The following is a 16,537-nucleotide window of genomic DNA, read 5'->3' on the forward strand; positions in this document are numbered from 1 at the left end:
TTCTTGATATTGCAGGCATAGATGCCAGAATCACAGATTTTTTCACACGCATAAATTTGGCACCCACCAATTATGTCAGTTCCTGTGAGTTCTGGTTCTACCAATGTGTCTGATAATTAAAGTACTTCATAAACTCAAACAATTATGAACATTTCTGCTACAAAAAGGGAATCATGTGATTTTATCAACAAACCTTCCATCGCAAGCACCGACAGCATGCTCGAACCGCGATCGTTTATATGAGCAAACACATTCGCCACCATCAACAAGAAGAAACACCCGGTTTGGCTGCTCGTTCGGTGTACGAATCGGCCGGCCTCAAGCTATCATCAGCAGCGCAGCGACTCTGGCTCTGACTCTGGCCTGTGTTGTGCGGGAGTGTGCGAGACGACGCGACACACATGCGGCTCTCGGTCGGCGGGTACGGCCTGCCTGAGCCAGAACGAGAGGCACGTCAGGGACACAGATATGCTCCGTCGTCAGACACACCACCATCGCCTATAGAAAAGTCGAATACGGTGATAATACAAAGCAGGTCCCAAAGAGGAGATAGTCTATAGACTAACGACTGCCGACGACGACGACGACGACGACGACTGCGAGCTGCGAACAGAGAGGTGAGGGCTTTTCAGTGTGCAATCGCTTAAAGGTGCGTTTTTTGAACCCTACACTAGTCATCGCAACCACAACCAGGCGCAGGCAGGCAGCAGCAGCAAGCAAGACGACCGACACTGGTCTGGTGATTTTTCGGGGGGAGTTTGGAATGTCTACTGAAGTGTGTACCGAGTCTGACTGACTGACTGTGAAACGGGTCCTGTTCCTGTCCTGCCTGTGTCGTGTCGTCGTCGCCGTCGAACGTCCAGGAAGATTCTTCTCCGCTGCTTCTACTGCCTAGAGTAACAAACGCTGTGTGTACCAACCGTGCTTTGCTTTGCTTGTGGAATAAGTTAGACCGATGATGCTGATGATGAAAGCTTGAAGGTGCAAGTTGTCAAAATCCCGATGTGCGTTTGTGGCCGTGTGCAGCTATTTTTAAAATCTGATTAGGCCGCATTACGACGACGGTCTAGCCCAGGGTAGTGTAGCGCTGTCTATCTATCTGTCTGTCTATTTGGATTGTGAAACCACCAGCAAGCAAAAGAGTATACACGAGAAACGGACCAAAAGCAACTGAGCGAGCAGTGAGTGAGCAGAAAGGAAGAAATAGAAGTTAATATTATTCTTTTTTTCTGTCGTTTTTTTTCCCTCAATCATTCCTTTTCCTACGTCTGTGTGCATCGGTGTACGTGTGCATATTTCGCAGTCGATGTGTACGAAAAAGTGGATTGTACAGTGGAAAAAATAAATACCTACATACAAATAAGCAGCGAAATCACATCGGATTTGTGCGATTAATAATCAGCTCCGGCAAAAAAAAGTGATCGTGATAAGAAGAGCAAAACCACGTGGAGTAAGAAACCTGGCGAAAAAAGAAAAAGTGCATACATAAGAAGCAGAGAGAGAAAAACGAGTGCCCGTGCCGTGCAGTCGTAGCAGAAATCCGATAAATTATCTGCGTGATTTAGGGAAGCTGCGAGAAAGCGAATTGAAGTGTATTTTTTCTGATTCGTACTAGTGTGCCAACCAACCAACCAACCAACCAATCAACCTAACCAGCCAGTCAGTACTGTTGCCGGTTTTGTGGTCCCCCTTTTAGTGCAAGTTTTTATTGTTGTTACTGTTGCTGCCACTGTTGCTGTTGCATCGGTCGCTGGTCTTTGGTGGAATTCTTTACAAAAGGATTTCTGCCTGCCGGAGCCCGACGAGGTCCATCGACGACGACGACGACGACGACTACGTCGCGTTTTGCTAGCGGAAGGAGGTGCTGTCTGGAAAGCAACATTCGACAACATGGAAGCGGTTGCCAAGCACGACTTTAATGCCACAGCCGACGATGAGCTGAGCTTCCGGAAGAACCAGGTTTTAAAGGTAAGGAATTAAATTTAGATAAAACTGAATTCGACATAATATAATTGAAATGCTATTGCTCAGAGTCACCCCATTGACTATTAAGCGTGTTCATCTCCTGATAAAATAAATCAAGGGTCAAGGCAAAAGTACTAATAAAATGGCTCAATAGCAATGTGACTGGGTTGTAAGTTATGCCAACGGGAACAATAAATGGGGGATTGCTACTGAAGGCCATGATATTCGCTGTAAATATTCTCCAAGGAGAAACGATGACTATAATAGTCGGTATTAAAGTTCGTGATTTGAAACGAAATAACCTACGGCGACAGTGCAGTAATTGCTTGGTAGACAATGTTTTATTGCAATTGAAACGGACTAAATTTCTCTAAATTTTCTAAATTTCAATCAGCCAAGCTGGTTGGAAAAAGCATGCATTCCCCAGTGTTTTCAAGCTTCGCTAACTAGCTAACTTCGGTTTAATTTTTCTTAACTAAATTAATGTAATTTTGTTAAGTTGTATTGTTACTTGTTGTTAAGTTGTATTCTACTCCTATTCATATACTTTTTGTTGCTGTCGAACTATCATGACTGCTCGGCTCTCGACGGTTCTTTAGAAAACCATACAAAAACAGTGAGATATACGTGCGCAACTTTGCTATTCCTGTGACTTCGTAAATAATCATTAGCCCAACGTTTTGGTTTTGAAAAGTGGGTAAAGAACTCCTTCCTTAACATACACTCAAAGCAAGCTATAGGCGTTCGTTGAAATTATATGTCCGAATTATTTCTTTCCTTCCTATTAAGACATTATCACTGTGACCAGTTATTCGAACCGTTGTGATATCGGCCAGGTGATTTTTCTATATTCCGCACTTCGTTCATTTTGCAGTATCACTATAGGCTGAGTGAACTGTTTATAATACGTGCTTAAGTGTATGTTTTTGCACCTTTTTTACCTGTTATTAAAACTTTCCCTAATAAGAGGTTTCATTGTTGTACAATACAGAATTCAATGTGAAAGAAGAAGGTGGAGAGGCCTGAGCATAAACCCGCGCTAAAGTCTTTTAACATCTAAGGGCTTGATTTTACTAAGACTCGAGTCGACGACCAGCTGCATGTAAAGCTAGACTTAATAAACTTGCGGCTACAAACCTCCCAGAACAGATGTTGTAATCTTTCCAACGTTTCAACTGTGTATTTCAGTCTTCTTCAGGGATTGAATGCTGTCTGCTCTTTGTCAAGTATCTGTGTCTCGTAAAAATTACTTGTCGTTAAAATTATTTTTGTCGCTCATCTGTTATTTTGTCTAATTTACTGGATCATTGCACCTGTTTCGCCTGTTTGTACACTGACGGTCTTACGTCCACTAACTGTATTGTATATTTGAAACGTTGGAAAGATTACAAAATCTGTTCTACTGTCAATAGACTGACAGCCAATTAAAACGAGAATATTAAATTCTACAGTCGACAAAAAAAATTCGAATCCGATGTCTCACCTGCAATCCCGACACTTGATTTCAAAGAGTAGCACGTATCAGCCTATTCAATTTAGTTGGAAAACCATCTTCAAGCATAATCTGCCACAGCTCATTTCGTTTAACTGAATTGTACGTCGCCTTGAAGTCTATAAGCAAATGATGAGTCTGCAAGTGCTAGAATTCCCAGAATTGATCAAGGTTTTTTCGCTAAGTGAACATTTGGTCAGTCGTAGAGCGTCCCTCGAAAACCACACCAGGGTTTTTTGCAACGGCCTCGGTCTGAGAAACAGGATACAGAAGAGAATTTTGTAAGCAGAATTGAGGAGAGTAATGCTTCGGTAATTGCTGTCTTTTTGTAAATATGACATATGAAACCTTCCAAGCAGTCCGTAGGTAGTTCCTCCTCAGTCCATAACTTTACAGCTGCTTTGCCATTTTTCAGCGCTCTAGCTGCTTTTTTAAACTCATCCAAAGTTGGTGGATCCACAGCCTTACCCATCGTGCTCAAATGTCATCCTGTTTCTGTTGACAGCTCCGTTTTGTTCACCATTCAACAGTTCATCGAAATGTTATTTCCAACGCGGCGTTGGCAACGCCTGATCACCTCCGATCTGTCGGTAATCAGGTTCCCCTCCTTGTCTTCCACTTCCACCTATGGTCTCGACTTTCTGTTGCTATCGACCATTGACAATGGAGTTCCTCTTTGGATATCCAATTAGGCCACCAGACACGAACGACATATGGCAGGCAGCGATAAACAAATAACTGCAGTTTTTACGTGTTTGGTGAGTCGTTTCGGACCTGTAAATTAGCCGTCCAGCTTACATTTTTTGGGGTTACGTAAGATTTCTTGAATATTCGTATAATTTAGTAACGATTGGGTCCTGCGAAAACAGTACTGCATGCTAGTTGAGCCCGAATCTTACGATCCGGAAAATATAATTGTCGGGTCAGAATTCCAAAAACTGCGGATACATTCCATTGGCCAGTGTTTGCGAAGATGTTTAATCTTTATATTAGTTCTTTGAGGTCTTATATTGCATAATATAGCTAAAAGATGTTGTACATAAAAGAGTCATAGCCGGAAACTAAAACAAATAGTTTCTATGGTCGGATTGGATTTTATTTAACTGAATAAAAACTTCTGGCTGTTTGCAATATTTATGTAGACTGATTAGAGTAAAATGTAGCTTAGAAAATTCTTGATCGTTTGCTATTATTAACTCATTTTTTAAAATTTTGCGACTTGGCCCGGTCTGATTTAACACCGACCATATGATACCGGGACAAGCAAGCGAATTGAGCAGGCGAGCCGAGCAGTTGAATCGAGTGGTCGAGTCGAGTAGTCAAGTCGAGCAGTTAAGTCGAGTAGTTCAGTCGAGCATTTTAATCGAGTAGTCTAGTCGAGCACTCGAGCAGTCGAATCGAATGGTATAGTCAAGCAGTCGAGTCAAGCGTTTAAGTCGAACAGATGAGTCGAGTAGTTCATTCGAGCAGTCGAGTCGAGCAGTTGAGTCGAGTAGTCCAGTCGAACGGATTATTCGAGCAGTTGAGTCGAGTAGCCCAGTTGAGCAGCTGAATCGAGCAGTCGAGTCGATCAGTCGAGTCGTGCAGTTGAGTCGAGTAGTGCAGTCGAGCAATTGTATCGAGCAGTTAAGTCGAGCTGTCGAATCAAACAGAAGTCAAGCAGTTAAGTCGAGCAATAAAATCGAGTAGTTTAGTCGAGTAGTTGAATCGAGCAATCGGGTTGATTACCTGAGTCGAGCAGCCGATTCGAATAGTCCTATCGAGTAGTTGAGTCAAGCAGTTAATTCGAGCAGTCGAGTCAAGCAGTTGAGTCGAGCAGTGGAATCAAGCAGTTGAATCGAGCGGCGAATCCAACAGTTGAGTCGAACAGATAAATCATGCTATCCAGTCAAGCAGTCCAGTCGAGCAGTCGAATCTTACAGTCCAGTCGAGCAGTTCAATCGTGCAGTTAAGTCGAGCAGTCGGGTCGAGTAGTAAGTCAAGCAAATGTGTCAAGCAGTCGAATCGAGTAGTTAAGTCGAGTAGTCCACTCGAGCAGTTAAACCGAGCTGTTCAGTCAAGCAGTCAAGTCGATCTGTCCAATCAAGCAGTTGAGTCGAGCAGTCGAATCGAACAGTTCAGTTAAGCAGTCCAGTCGAGCATGCAAATCGAGCAGTCTAGTCAACCAGTTGAGCAATCGAGCAGTCCAGCAGTCGACCAGTGAGGTGACTACAACCCATTGCACAGTGGTCCAGGAGACTATTTTAGGCGGAAATTAAGGTTTATAGCCTAAAATTGACCTTCCAGACAAAACTTGTGTTCGACAATGTTGTTGCATATAGAAAGGTGCTCATTTGGATGCTATCAAATTTAAGGGTGGTTCTTATTTTCAAACAAACTGAAAATCTAACTTTTTTCTAAATAACGCTAATAGCTCTGCCATTTATGAATGGAATTTCATGGTTTAGATACCGATCGACTCATGATAGATGTAGCAATCATGTGATTTCTATTAAAACTTTCTTTTTCAATCACTAATTAGTGAAAATTAACAAAAAGTTTCAAGGTCAAATATCCCCATACATTTTCTTCGTGAACCCCTTTCTTCACAGGCAGGGACGACAGATAAATACACCATTCGTTTACTGCGGTTTCGACTACTTGCCTTTTAGAAAAGTGACAGAGTCTCCCCGTCCGAACAGGACGAAGATTCTTTACGACGTTCAGACTTATACTAATTTGATATCTGTACCTGGGAAGTATGCCATAAAAAGTGATAAAGTGCTCTCGTCCTAACAAACTACTTTCTTGGGACCGCTATAAACCTAGTCCAATTTGATGTCCTGAAAGTGAACAGTTATAAAAAGGTAAGCGACCCACTCTATCTTTCAGCCGATTGTATACGTGGATGCAAGAATTTATTCAAAACTGATGTCTTGCAGGAAAAAGTGGTTAAAGGAATATTCAAGCATGTGACGTGATGCAGCAATTCTCAAAGTAAGGAAGAACCATTGACTGTCTGATCTGAAAATAGGTTTTAGACGTTTAATTTGTTGCTTTACAATTAGTTGCTTACATGTCATAATTTTAACTTGTTGTTCGTATGTTAGTTGAAAGGCAATTATATTTCAAATCAACCTGTCACAATACAGATTTTTCTTTGTTCAACCGTAAGTTGTACGTGCAATGACAAATATTTTATGTTTTGAGCAAGATTCTTAAGCCAGTTCAAGTCACACAAAAATTGTCAAAATCCGATATCGTCACCAATCACCAGAGAAGTGCAATTGTGGCCTGAAACTCTTAGTGGAAGTACAAACTCTAAGAAACGGATAAAACTGATATACTGATATGAGCATGAGCATGAGCATTTAGAGTATTTAATGTAATATGCTTGTATCAAATTTACAGGAATATTTCAGAGCAATCGTTCGAAATCATCTCATAACTCTGACTGTTTGCAACATTTATGTAGTCTGATTAGAGTAAAATGGAGCTTAGGAAACGCCTGATCGTTTGCTGTTATTAACCCATTTTTTTAAATTTTGCTACTTGGTCTGGTCTGATTTAACACCGACCATATGTAAGCTACATGTATATATAAAGAATCATATTATTACATGCGAGGATACATGCTTCTATCGCTACAAAGAGACTTTCGTAGTCCTACGTTACCTACGCGGTCGTGTCTTATACACAACCCGTCTGACTTTTTACCAAACGTAGGTGGTATGAATGCAACCTTCAACGACTTTTACCTCTATTATCAATCAGAACTGGCCTTATTATTAACTATAGTTGATAGTATCTCAGGGTCTCTCCTGGCAAGGCAAGAAGGGGAAAGAATTAAAAAAATTAGGTAATTGATACAACGTTTATTAAATTGGTGAAGAGGAATGTTACATTTGCATCTTTAATAACCTTACCCTTCCTTACCTAATTTTGCGCTCTTTCCTTTTCATACATTGTCTCCCTTGAGATACTATCAACACCTTTGTTTCATTAACGGGAAACTAGCAGTCATTATTTTTTCGTCGACAAGCCCAATTTCGGAAGCAGTTTTGGGCACAAAAGTGGGGTTCTGTTTATAGAAATGAATTCACTGCATTCTTCTTGCCAATCTGAACACAGCGAATATATTTTCATAAACAAAATTCGGCTACACCGAATTCATACAAAATTCGACTATTCCTACCCACTAGGAAACAAACAAATGTTCAAATTAACTAGAAAAAGCTATGGTCCCAAATTACTTCCTTGAGGTACGGCTACGGAATGATTGCAGCAGCGTTATCCATGGTGTTTGGTGTTAAATGCTATTAACCAACAAGTGGAAATCACTCACACAAATTTATTATAGATTGTGTAATTTTTTTTCAAGATTGGTAAATCTGGTACAACCTCAATTTCATTTCAATATTTTCCTCAAGTTTGTTTCAACCCTAACTAATTATGTATCAGTTAGTTAGGATATGACTGAGCCTCATAAATTAACTTCAACTTGTTTTTCTCTCTGCTGTGCGAAAATTCAAATGAACATTAACACTGAGAAAAATTAGAAAGATATCAAACGCAAAGCATTAATCGAAAATTGATTCGAAATAATTGCTTAAATTAGTTTCAAACGATTGCTCAATTATTTTCGTTTTAAATATTTTCAGTTCAACAAAATGTCGGCCAAAGGAAGTGTAAAGTTACTTTGACTTCAAACTAGCAAAATTGAAAGTCGGTTTTTATAACCTGCAACTAGTTGCAGTGTCGCAGCAGCAGTGGATTCCGTTCCACTTTATGGGCTCCATAGGATGACTCCGGTGATTGAGTACCTTTCAGGTTAATTGGATCATTGGATGAGAATAATTACTAGAAATAAAACTGTTCGTGGATGGTATGGTGGTTTGCGAGGGACTAGGCAATAACACGCAACTTTTGCTCAAATCAACAACGCTTTGGTACGGAACGTAACCTCCACTCCGTGCTTCTAGTAGCTATGCAGTGAAGATTTTTATTTGAAGTCATCAGAAGAAGATAAAACGCGAAGTGCCGATGTACCTACGTCCCTGAAAGGCCAATACCATCCAATCCAAAGCACTGCTCACAAATTCACTCGCAGGCGCAACGCAAGCGGTTCATCGGCTTCATACCGATGCACGCCAAAGCGGAACATTCAACCAGCGCAGCGCAAAGGCAAAGCAAGGGAGGTTGGATGAATCACGAATTTATGACACTTTGGGCAGACACACAGAGTTCGCGGCTCGCAGCCGATTCCGTACCGGAATTCCAATGAGTTGGAAATTCCAGCATGGAAAAAGGTTACATTAGTTCTGCCACCGTACCGTGGCGTTGTTTTATTTATCAAAACATCTTCCCGGTTCGTATTACCCGCGCGCAACTATGTATATGACTAATAACGTCAACAGAATGAGTTCGCCGCAATTAGCGTAGAAAAATATTTATTTTTGCTTTGGTTGCATGAAATCGTGCTCGGCTCTGAGTCCTGAGATTATTCCACATGTACGTATGGGAGAAACGGATCTAAACTTGTAATATGAGTATCAACCGGTCAAGCATAGCCCCGCTAGTTAGCCGGGTAGCATAATCCTAATCATGCGGGAAGGAAAGTATCATTGGATTTCGCGGAAATTTGCAGCAACCGTGAACCCATTAAGCGTAGTCGCGGTAAATAGAGCGGCAAGGATTTATCAATGTTGCGGCTGTTGTTTGTCGTTCGTTGACGGTGGTGCTCGGGCTGGGATGATGCTGGTCATGATATACATTGAAGTGGCACCGGTTGACCGGCGATATGACTCATTGGTGCAAAATATAGCCGTGTCATAGCAAACTGCTGCCCCGGTGCAGTCGCGGATTGGCATTTTGCAGCCCGTTTTCTTCCGACACTGACTGGTGCTGCGCGGTGGAATGTACTGATGACGGACTATAAAGTGGAAAATGTTCTTTGAATGGTTGCTAAACGAGTTTTGTGGGCTATAAATAGGGTAATTGAGAATTACACAGTTTCACAATATAACCTTTGACGATGATGATGATGCGGGGTCGATCAGTCGTCTATTTGGTCAACCCCGACTAGGGGCTCACTGAGTAAATGAACAATGCAGAATAAAAAATTTAAAGTCAGTTCTATACTCACATTTAAAATTTAACTCGTGCTAGACTTGAATTGCCTATACATGCCGTATTAATGTACTGTAAAATATAGTTGATGTAGATTCCGAAATGCACAAGAAAATTTTGTTTTGCCCTGAAGCTTTAAAAATTATTCCGGCCAGAACGTAGAACGTAGCTAATAGTGAGCGCACAATTAAGTGTTCTTAATGTGGAAAAAGTGTGGTTTCCACAAGACGGTACAACATGCCACAGAAAGCGTTCCTCAATTGATTAATTGAAAGAAATGTTCGCTGAACAACCGTGGGTGAATTGACATCCACGATGTAATATCGTTGATCTTTTCTTTTGTGAAGCAAGGAGAAATCAATGGTCTACTATAGCCCAAAAGACGTAGACAATTGACGCCTTGGAAGACAATATTCGCCTTGTTATCATTCGTATGCGGCCCTCTTGCTGCAGAAAGTTATTGATCCATTATACTCTAAAAAATGTTGACTTATTAGTATTGCTTTATCTTTTCTATTTACGGCGCACTCTCAGTTTACAGGGTGTTCTTTGAGCAGCAACGGATGTGAACCGGAAGTGCGCCGTAAATTCAAATGATAGAGTAACACTTAGTTTAGCAATTTTGGATGTAAAAAGAGAGGACGTTAATTTAAATGTTGATCGTAGAAAACGAAGTAATTCAACTTTTGGACGTTAAAAGAGAGGACTATAATTCAAATTATGGACGTAAAAAGGCAGGACGTTAATTCTATTTTTAGGCGTAAAAAAGATTTCAGATTTTGATCGTAAAAAGAGAAGACATTAATCAAATTTTAGACGTAAAACGAAAGGACGTTAATTCAATTTTTGGGTGTGAAAAGAGAGGACGATAATCTTTTTTCAGCCTGTCCGCTGTGATACAAAGGTTCACCAACATCTGCGAATCACAGGGCCCGGTTTTAATCTGTGAATCCCCCAGGACGTAAATGTGACTAAAATACGAAAAAGACAACGAAGAGACGGCAAAAAGACGGTAGCAATACGGCGAAAATGCGATGAAATAATGACAAAAAAGTGGTAAAAAAATGGCGAAAATAGGATGAGAAGTTGACGAAAAACCGACGAAAGACGAAAAACACAACCGGAAATAACATGAAAAGAGTCCCAAACAGCGACAAAAAAAACACGACAAGATATGTTTAAAAAGAGTCAAAAATACGAAAATCAGGCAAAAAGAAGTCGACTAAAGGATGACGGTAGAAAGACGGAAAGGTAGTATAAAACTGCATTTTTGATGTCTTTACAATAAAACGGACAACAAAAACGAAGAAAAAACGACAAAGCAGTTAAAAAAGAAGACGTTAAACAGCCACAGAAAAAAGGAACAAAAATGCTAAAAACAAAGGTCTCCAGAAACGACAAACAGACGGCAAAAATATGATGAAAAGATAGCTAAAAACCATTAAAAGGTGACAAGAATTAATACGACAGAGCAATGAAAAAAAAGATGACAAAAATGCGAACGAAGGACAAAAAACGTCAAAAAAGCGATATACAATGTCAAAAAAGACAATAAAAATGACTATAAATAGACTATCTACTATAAACAGTTGCAGAAAAGGTGATGAAGATTATAAAGAGACGGTAAAACAGTAACAACAAATGCCTAAAAAGACAACAAATAACGACAAAAAGAGGCCATCAAGAGTAACTAGAAACGCCACAAAAGCAAAATAAAGCCATGGGTATAAACTTCCTGTTGAGAAATTGGCCCTTCTTTATCGACAGACTTCACAGCCGGTTATTAGAGTAACAGGACAATTGCGGGGTTAGTGCAACGATCTTACTGACTCTATAGTAACACCTCCCAGCCGAGATTCGAACATACGACGACTGGCTTGTGGGGCCAGCATCGTACCCCAAAGTTAACTGGGAAAAACGCCACAAAAGACGATAAAAGTGATAACAAACTGCCGAAGTTTTTTTTCTAAAACGGTAGCATTTCTAATAGACGATAAGAGAACAGTAGAAGAGAATATTTAAATCAGCATTTCTAATAGACGATAAGAGAACAGTAGAAGAGAATATTTAAATCAAATAGTGATAGTGTCCAAACAGAGTGGGACAAGGCGTGAAGGGAAAAGTGAGCCAAATTAGGTAAAGGAGAGACATTGAAGCAATGCTTACAATGTACGTACCTTGGGTGTTGCTCTTTTTACCTAAGCTGGGGGATTCGCCGGTTGAACTAAGCAGAATGAGAGTCAATTATAACAGGATTCGAACCCGGGGCCTGTGATTCGCAGTTGTTGGTGAACCTTTGGACTACAGCGGACAGGCTGAAAAAAGATTAACGTCCTCTCTTTTCACACACAAAAATCGAATTAACGTCCTTTCATTTATTACGTTTAAAATTTGAATCAACGTCCTCTTTTCTTACGTCTAGAGTTTCACGTCCAGAATTTAAATTACCGTCTCCTGCTTTTACGTCTAAAATTTGAATTACCTTCCTTGTTTTACGCCCAAAATTTAAATTACCGTCCTCTTTTTTTACATCAAAAATTTGAATTAACGCCTGCTCTTTTTATGTCCAAAATTTGAATCAACGTCTTTTTTGACGCCTAAAAATAGAATTAACGTCCTGCCTTTTTACGTTCGAATTTTGAATTAACGTCCTCTCGTTTAACGTCCAAAACTTTAAATACGGCCTATCTTTTTTCGTCCAAAATTTGAATTACATCCTCTCATTTTCCTCCGAAGATTGAACTAACATCGTCTCCTTTTATTTCCAAAATTTTTAAATTTAAATAATTTAATAACGTCCTCTCTTTTTACGTCCAAAATTTTAATTATCGTCCTCTCTTAACGCCCAAAAATTGAATTAACATCCTCTCTTTTTACATCCAAAAATTTAAATTGACGCCCTCTCTTTTTACGCCCAAAATTTGAAGTTCCGTTCTCTCTTTTCCTGTCAAAAATTTTAACCAACGCTTTCTCTTTTCACGTCCAAAATTTGAATTACCGTCCTCTCTTCTTACGTCCAAAAATTTGAATTACCGTCCGCTTCGTTTGTGTCGTTGAATTTTCGTCCTCGTTTTCTACGTCCAAAATTTAAATTAACATCCTATCTTTTTACATCCAAAATCTAAATTGACGTCCTCTCTTTTTACGTTCAAGATTTAAATTTCCGTTCTCTCTTTTTATGTTAAAAATTCTTACTAACCCTTTCTATTTTTACGTCCAAAATTTGAATTGCCGTCAACTTTTTTCATGTCCAAAATTTAAATTAACGTCCTCCCTTTTCACGTCCAAAATTTAAATTAACGTCCTCTCTTTTTACGTCCAAAATTTGAAACGTCCGCTGCTTTTATGGCCTAAAATTGTATTAAGACCTGTTTTTTACGTCCAAAATTTGAATTACTGTCGGCTCTTTTCACGCCCAAAAATTGAATTAGGGTACCGGAGGGTATTTTCGGCCCATTGAGCGGTAGCTTGAACAATATTTAGGAAATACGTTGAAACTATATTTATTCGAGACAAGATTTTTATACCAATTGGCTGAATAATATTTACTGAATATCTGAGTGCATTTTGGCCTTAATAAAACGGTATTAAATTTGAGTTATAATCGCCAGAAATGATGAAGTTCCTGCGACTATTTTAGGTCTATTTTTTATTGTCGTTTAAATTTCCGGCAAGCCGAAGGCGCCTGTGTGGTACAAATCAAGACAGTTATAAAGCAAATCCCCCGAATAACTCAATGATTGCTACTGTGCGGCCGCCTACCATAATTTCTTAGTTGCGCAATTAACAATAAAGCTGATTTTTGGCATTTTGTTAGGGCTTATTAAAGGCTTATTGCCTACCAAAAACCAGCTATATCCACTTGAAGAAACCTGGGAAATTGCGATGAGTAAACAGTAAACAGTAAACTATTCGGTGGATTGCTTTACTTCAAGAGCAGATCAAAAAAGAGCCAGATGGTTTAGGGTACTGGCATTATCGTCGGGCCACTGTTATGATCGGGCCATCACGATTTTACAGTTTTAGTAACTCATGATATCTATGATACAATCATTGTAAAACTTCTTACTGTGATAGCTAACTTTTCACAGTATTGTGAGTTTCAATCGTGTATTTAAAACACCCGTACTGAATACAGTGAATAAATCTTACAAAAAAAGTTTTCCAGGCGCAATGAACTTTTCTTCAAGAAATGATTCATGCAATGTAATTATCGAGATAAATTTTGAAAATGTATGAAGTGTGTTGTGCTGCACACGAAGACTATAGAAAAATCCCCTCCAATAAGGTGTTTGGGAAGGCTAAGGTTAAATACTAGAAAAGCGCTATTTGTAAAGGTTGGGCCACTTGAGTAGTCATGGTTGGGCCACCATAATTTTAAGCGCAGAAGCGCAATAATCGCTAGAGAATGTCAGTCGCGTAAAATGTGATGAAATAAAGCAAAATTAATACGATAAAAACCTAGATTTTTGTTATTTTTTTTTTTCATTGTAGTTGTACACTTCGGAAAAGGCGATTGTAGCAATATTGATTTTTCGAGATCGCCAAAATCTCGCAAAAATGCTGTTAAAAATGGGGTATTTGTACCTAATTGAGCCGTTGTTTACGGAATTCATTCTTTTCATGTCTATATAGAATTTCAATACGTATGTCTTAGATTTTCTGCGATGGCCCAACCTGTACAACATGGCCCGACCATGACAACATTTTTTGTCTTCACGTAAATGCCTATAACTTTTTTATTTTTAAAGCAATCAGTTCAAAACTTTCCGGAAATATACCTTATTCTTTGACCTTTGCAACGATGTATTTAGATTTCCAAAATTCCTTTTGAAAAGAAAATTATGGGCGAATTCCAAAACGTGGCCCAACCACGACGACACTCCCCTACATGTCGGTGTTGCCTACATACCGACTCTTTGAAGTTCAGTGGCAACATCTTGCTTCTGGTGCTAGTGTACATTCAATCGTCCATATACACTAGCACCAGAAGCAAGTGATTGCCACTCAAAAACTAGCTCTTGAGACATGACAGAAGTGTTCCAGGCGCAGCTGCCTCGCATATTTGATGCAGCACCTAACTTTTTAGGCTGTTATTAAAAACAAAATGCTGCAAATTGCTAGTGAATGAAAATTGATTTATATGTTCTTAACAGAGGGGAATTTTTAGATTCCTTCGTGATAAAAAGAAGTAGAATTGTTCTGTGATACCATATTAACAGCTGTTTAATTTAAGCATAAGCATAAGCATAAGCATAGGATACCGCCCGTGTGCTTCTACTCCGTTATTGACCAGAACCGATGAAAATTGCAAAATGATGGCTGGAAAGAGCATACTTGGGACAGCACGCTATTCCTCATTGTGCAACCTTATCAGGTCCCTGCATGCTGATCAATACCGACGCCGGCCACGTCCGAATGCGGGTCCTGGAGGGATGGGAAGGAATGTTAGTCCAATACTTGTTGCTACTAAAGACCAGGGAATCCTCTGCATCTTCACAAGTATTTCGGGAAAGGAATTGTTGTTAGTAGATGGGGGGAGTTATATGAGACTAACCTGACTATTCAAAAATTTTCTGGTAAAGCCAGTAATTACGAAAATTAAGATACCTTTAAAAAATACCTTTTAATAAATTTAATATAATGCCATTGGTGCTCATATACAACCATAATTTGATAATTTATATCTAAAAATATTATGCACATGCGAGATTTAAAGTGACTCGAAAACCTCGTGACAAATTTGAATTTATTATTCCTGAAAACAAAAATCAGGCATAATGAAACAAGCCCATATAGTTCCTAAGTTGATAAGCATTTCCTCCTATCAACGCTAATATGCAGAGATATAGCGCCCTACACGCTTTATTAACAGCTGTTTAATTTCTAGAATAAGTAAATGTGAACAAAATTGTATGTTTTCCAAACCATTATGTAATGAATGGTAAAAGATTGCTTCTATTTTTTCCGCCTAATTACCAGCTAGTGGAGAATCAGTGGTTTTGATGTTAATTGAATAAAAATTAGCAAATTACTTGCATTTTTATGAAAATAGTTATAACACATTAAAGCCTATAAGTGATACCTTCGTTTCAGTATTGTTATATAACGGCAAAGTTTTTATTTTTTAAGCCCAGCAAAAAAGGTGATGTAGGCTGAATTTAGTAGCGTTCTGAAAATACCCTCCGGTACCCTACGCTCTTCTTTTACGCCCAAAATTCGAATTAACGTCCTTTCTTTTGAGATAGGACTATGTCTCTCAGGAAGGTAGCTGGTACTAGGGGTAATTCCAAAAAATCAAACATGCGAGCATCACGAAAAATGAAAGATTTTAAACGCTGATAGCTCTACCAATTATGAATGAGTTTTGATGGTTTGAATTCCAATCGATTCATAATAGACGTAGCAATTATGTGGTTTTTATTAAAAAATTTATTTTCACTCACTAAATAGTGAAAATTAACAAGAAGTTGCAAGCTCAAATTTCCCCATACATTTTCCTCATGATAGATTATCTTGCTTCACAAGCAGGGACAATACTTAAACACACGATCTCTTTAGTGTGGTTTCCTTTGACAAAAAAACAACAGGTCTAAGATTCTTTACCATTAGGGTAACCAACCTATTTTGGACCCCTTCAGCAACTGTACATAATTTGGACACTTCCATTTGATTTGGCTGTAAGTGTCCAAATTATGTATAGCTACTGATGGGGTCCAAAATACGTTGGTTACCCTATTTACGATATTTAAATTTATACCAATTTGATATCTGTGCTTGGGAAGTACGCCAAAGTGCAAAACCACCCAAGTTCTTCATCCGATTTTATCTCTTGAAAATTTAACCTAGTCCAATTTGATGTCCTGGAAGTAAACAATTTTGTTAAAGTATACACAACCCCCCTCTTCTTCAATCAATTTTATCTTTAAACATTGAATCTAGTCCACTTTGATGTCCTGAAAGTGAAACGTC

The 16,537-nt window shown here is 39.1% G+C and overlaps 1 protein-coding gene across 7 annotated transcripts in view; it reads left to right on the forward strand.

Moving 5' to 3' along the window:
• Positions 1–16,537, forward strand: part of LOC128734088 (growth factor receptor-bound protein 2) — a 101,496-nt gene that overhangs the window by 12,667 nt on the left and 72,292 nt on the right. For 2 of the 7 annotated variants that reach the window (XM_053828094.1, XM_053828100.1), the window contains exon 2: positions 1,304–1,968. In XM_053828094.1, coding sequence (XP_053684069.1) covers positions 1,891–1,968 — 78 coding nt within the window. In that variant the 5' untranslated portion in view covers positions 1,304–1,890. Of the gene's footprint in view, positions 1–605; positions 650–697; positions 909–1,047; positions 1,969–16,537 lie in introns of those variants that run through there. The other 5 variants (XM_053828101.1, XM_053828099.1, XM_053828096.1 and 2 more) reach the window with 5 other exon arrangements.

The sequence above is a fragment of the Sabethes cyaneus genome, chromosome 2 (genome assembly GCF_943734655.1).
Source record: "Sabethes cyaneus chromosome 2, idSabCyanKW18_F2, whole genome shotgun sequence".
In the NCBI taxonomy this organism is placed as follows: Eukaryota; Metazoa; Arthropoda; class Insecta; order Diptera; family Culicidae; genus Sabethes; species Sabethes cyaneus.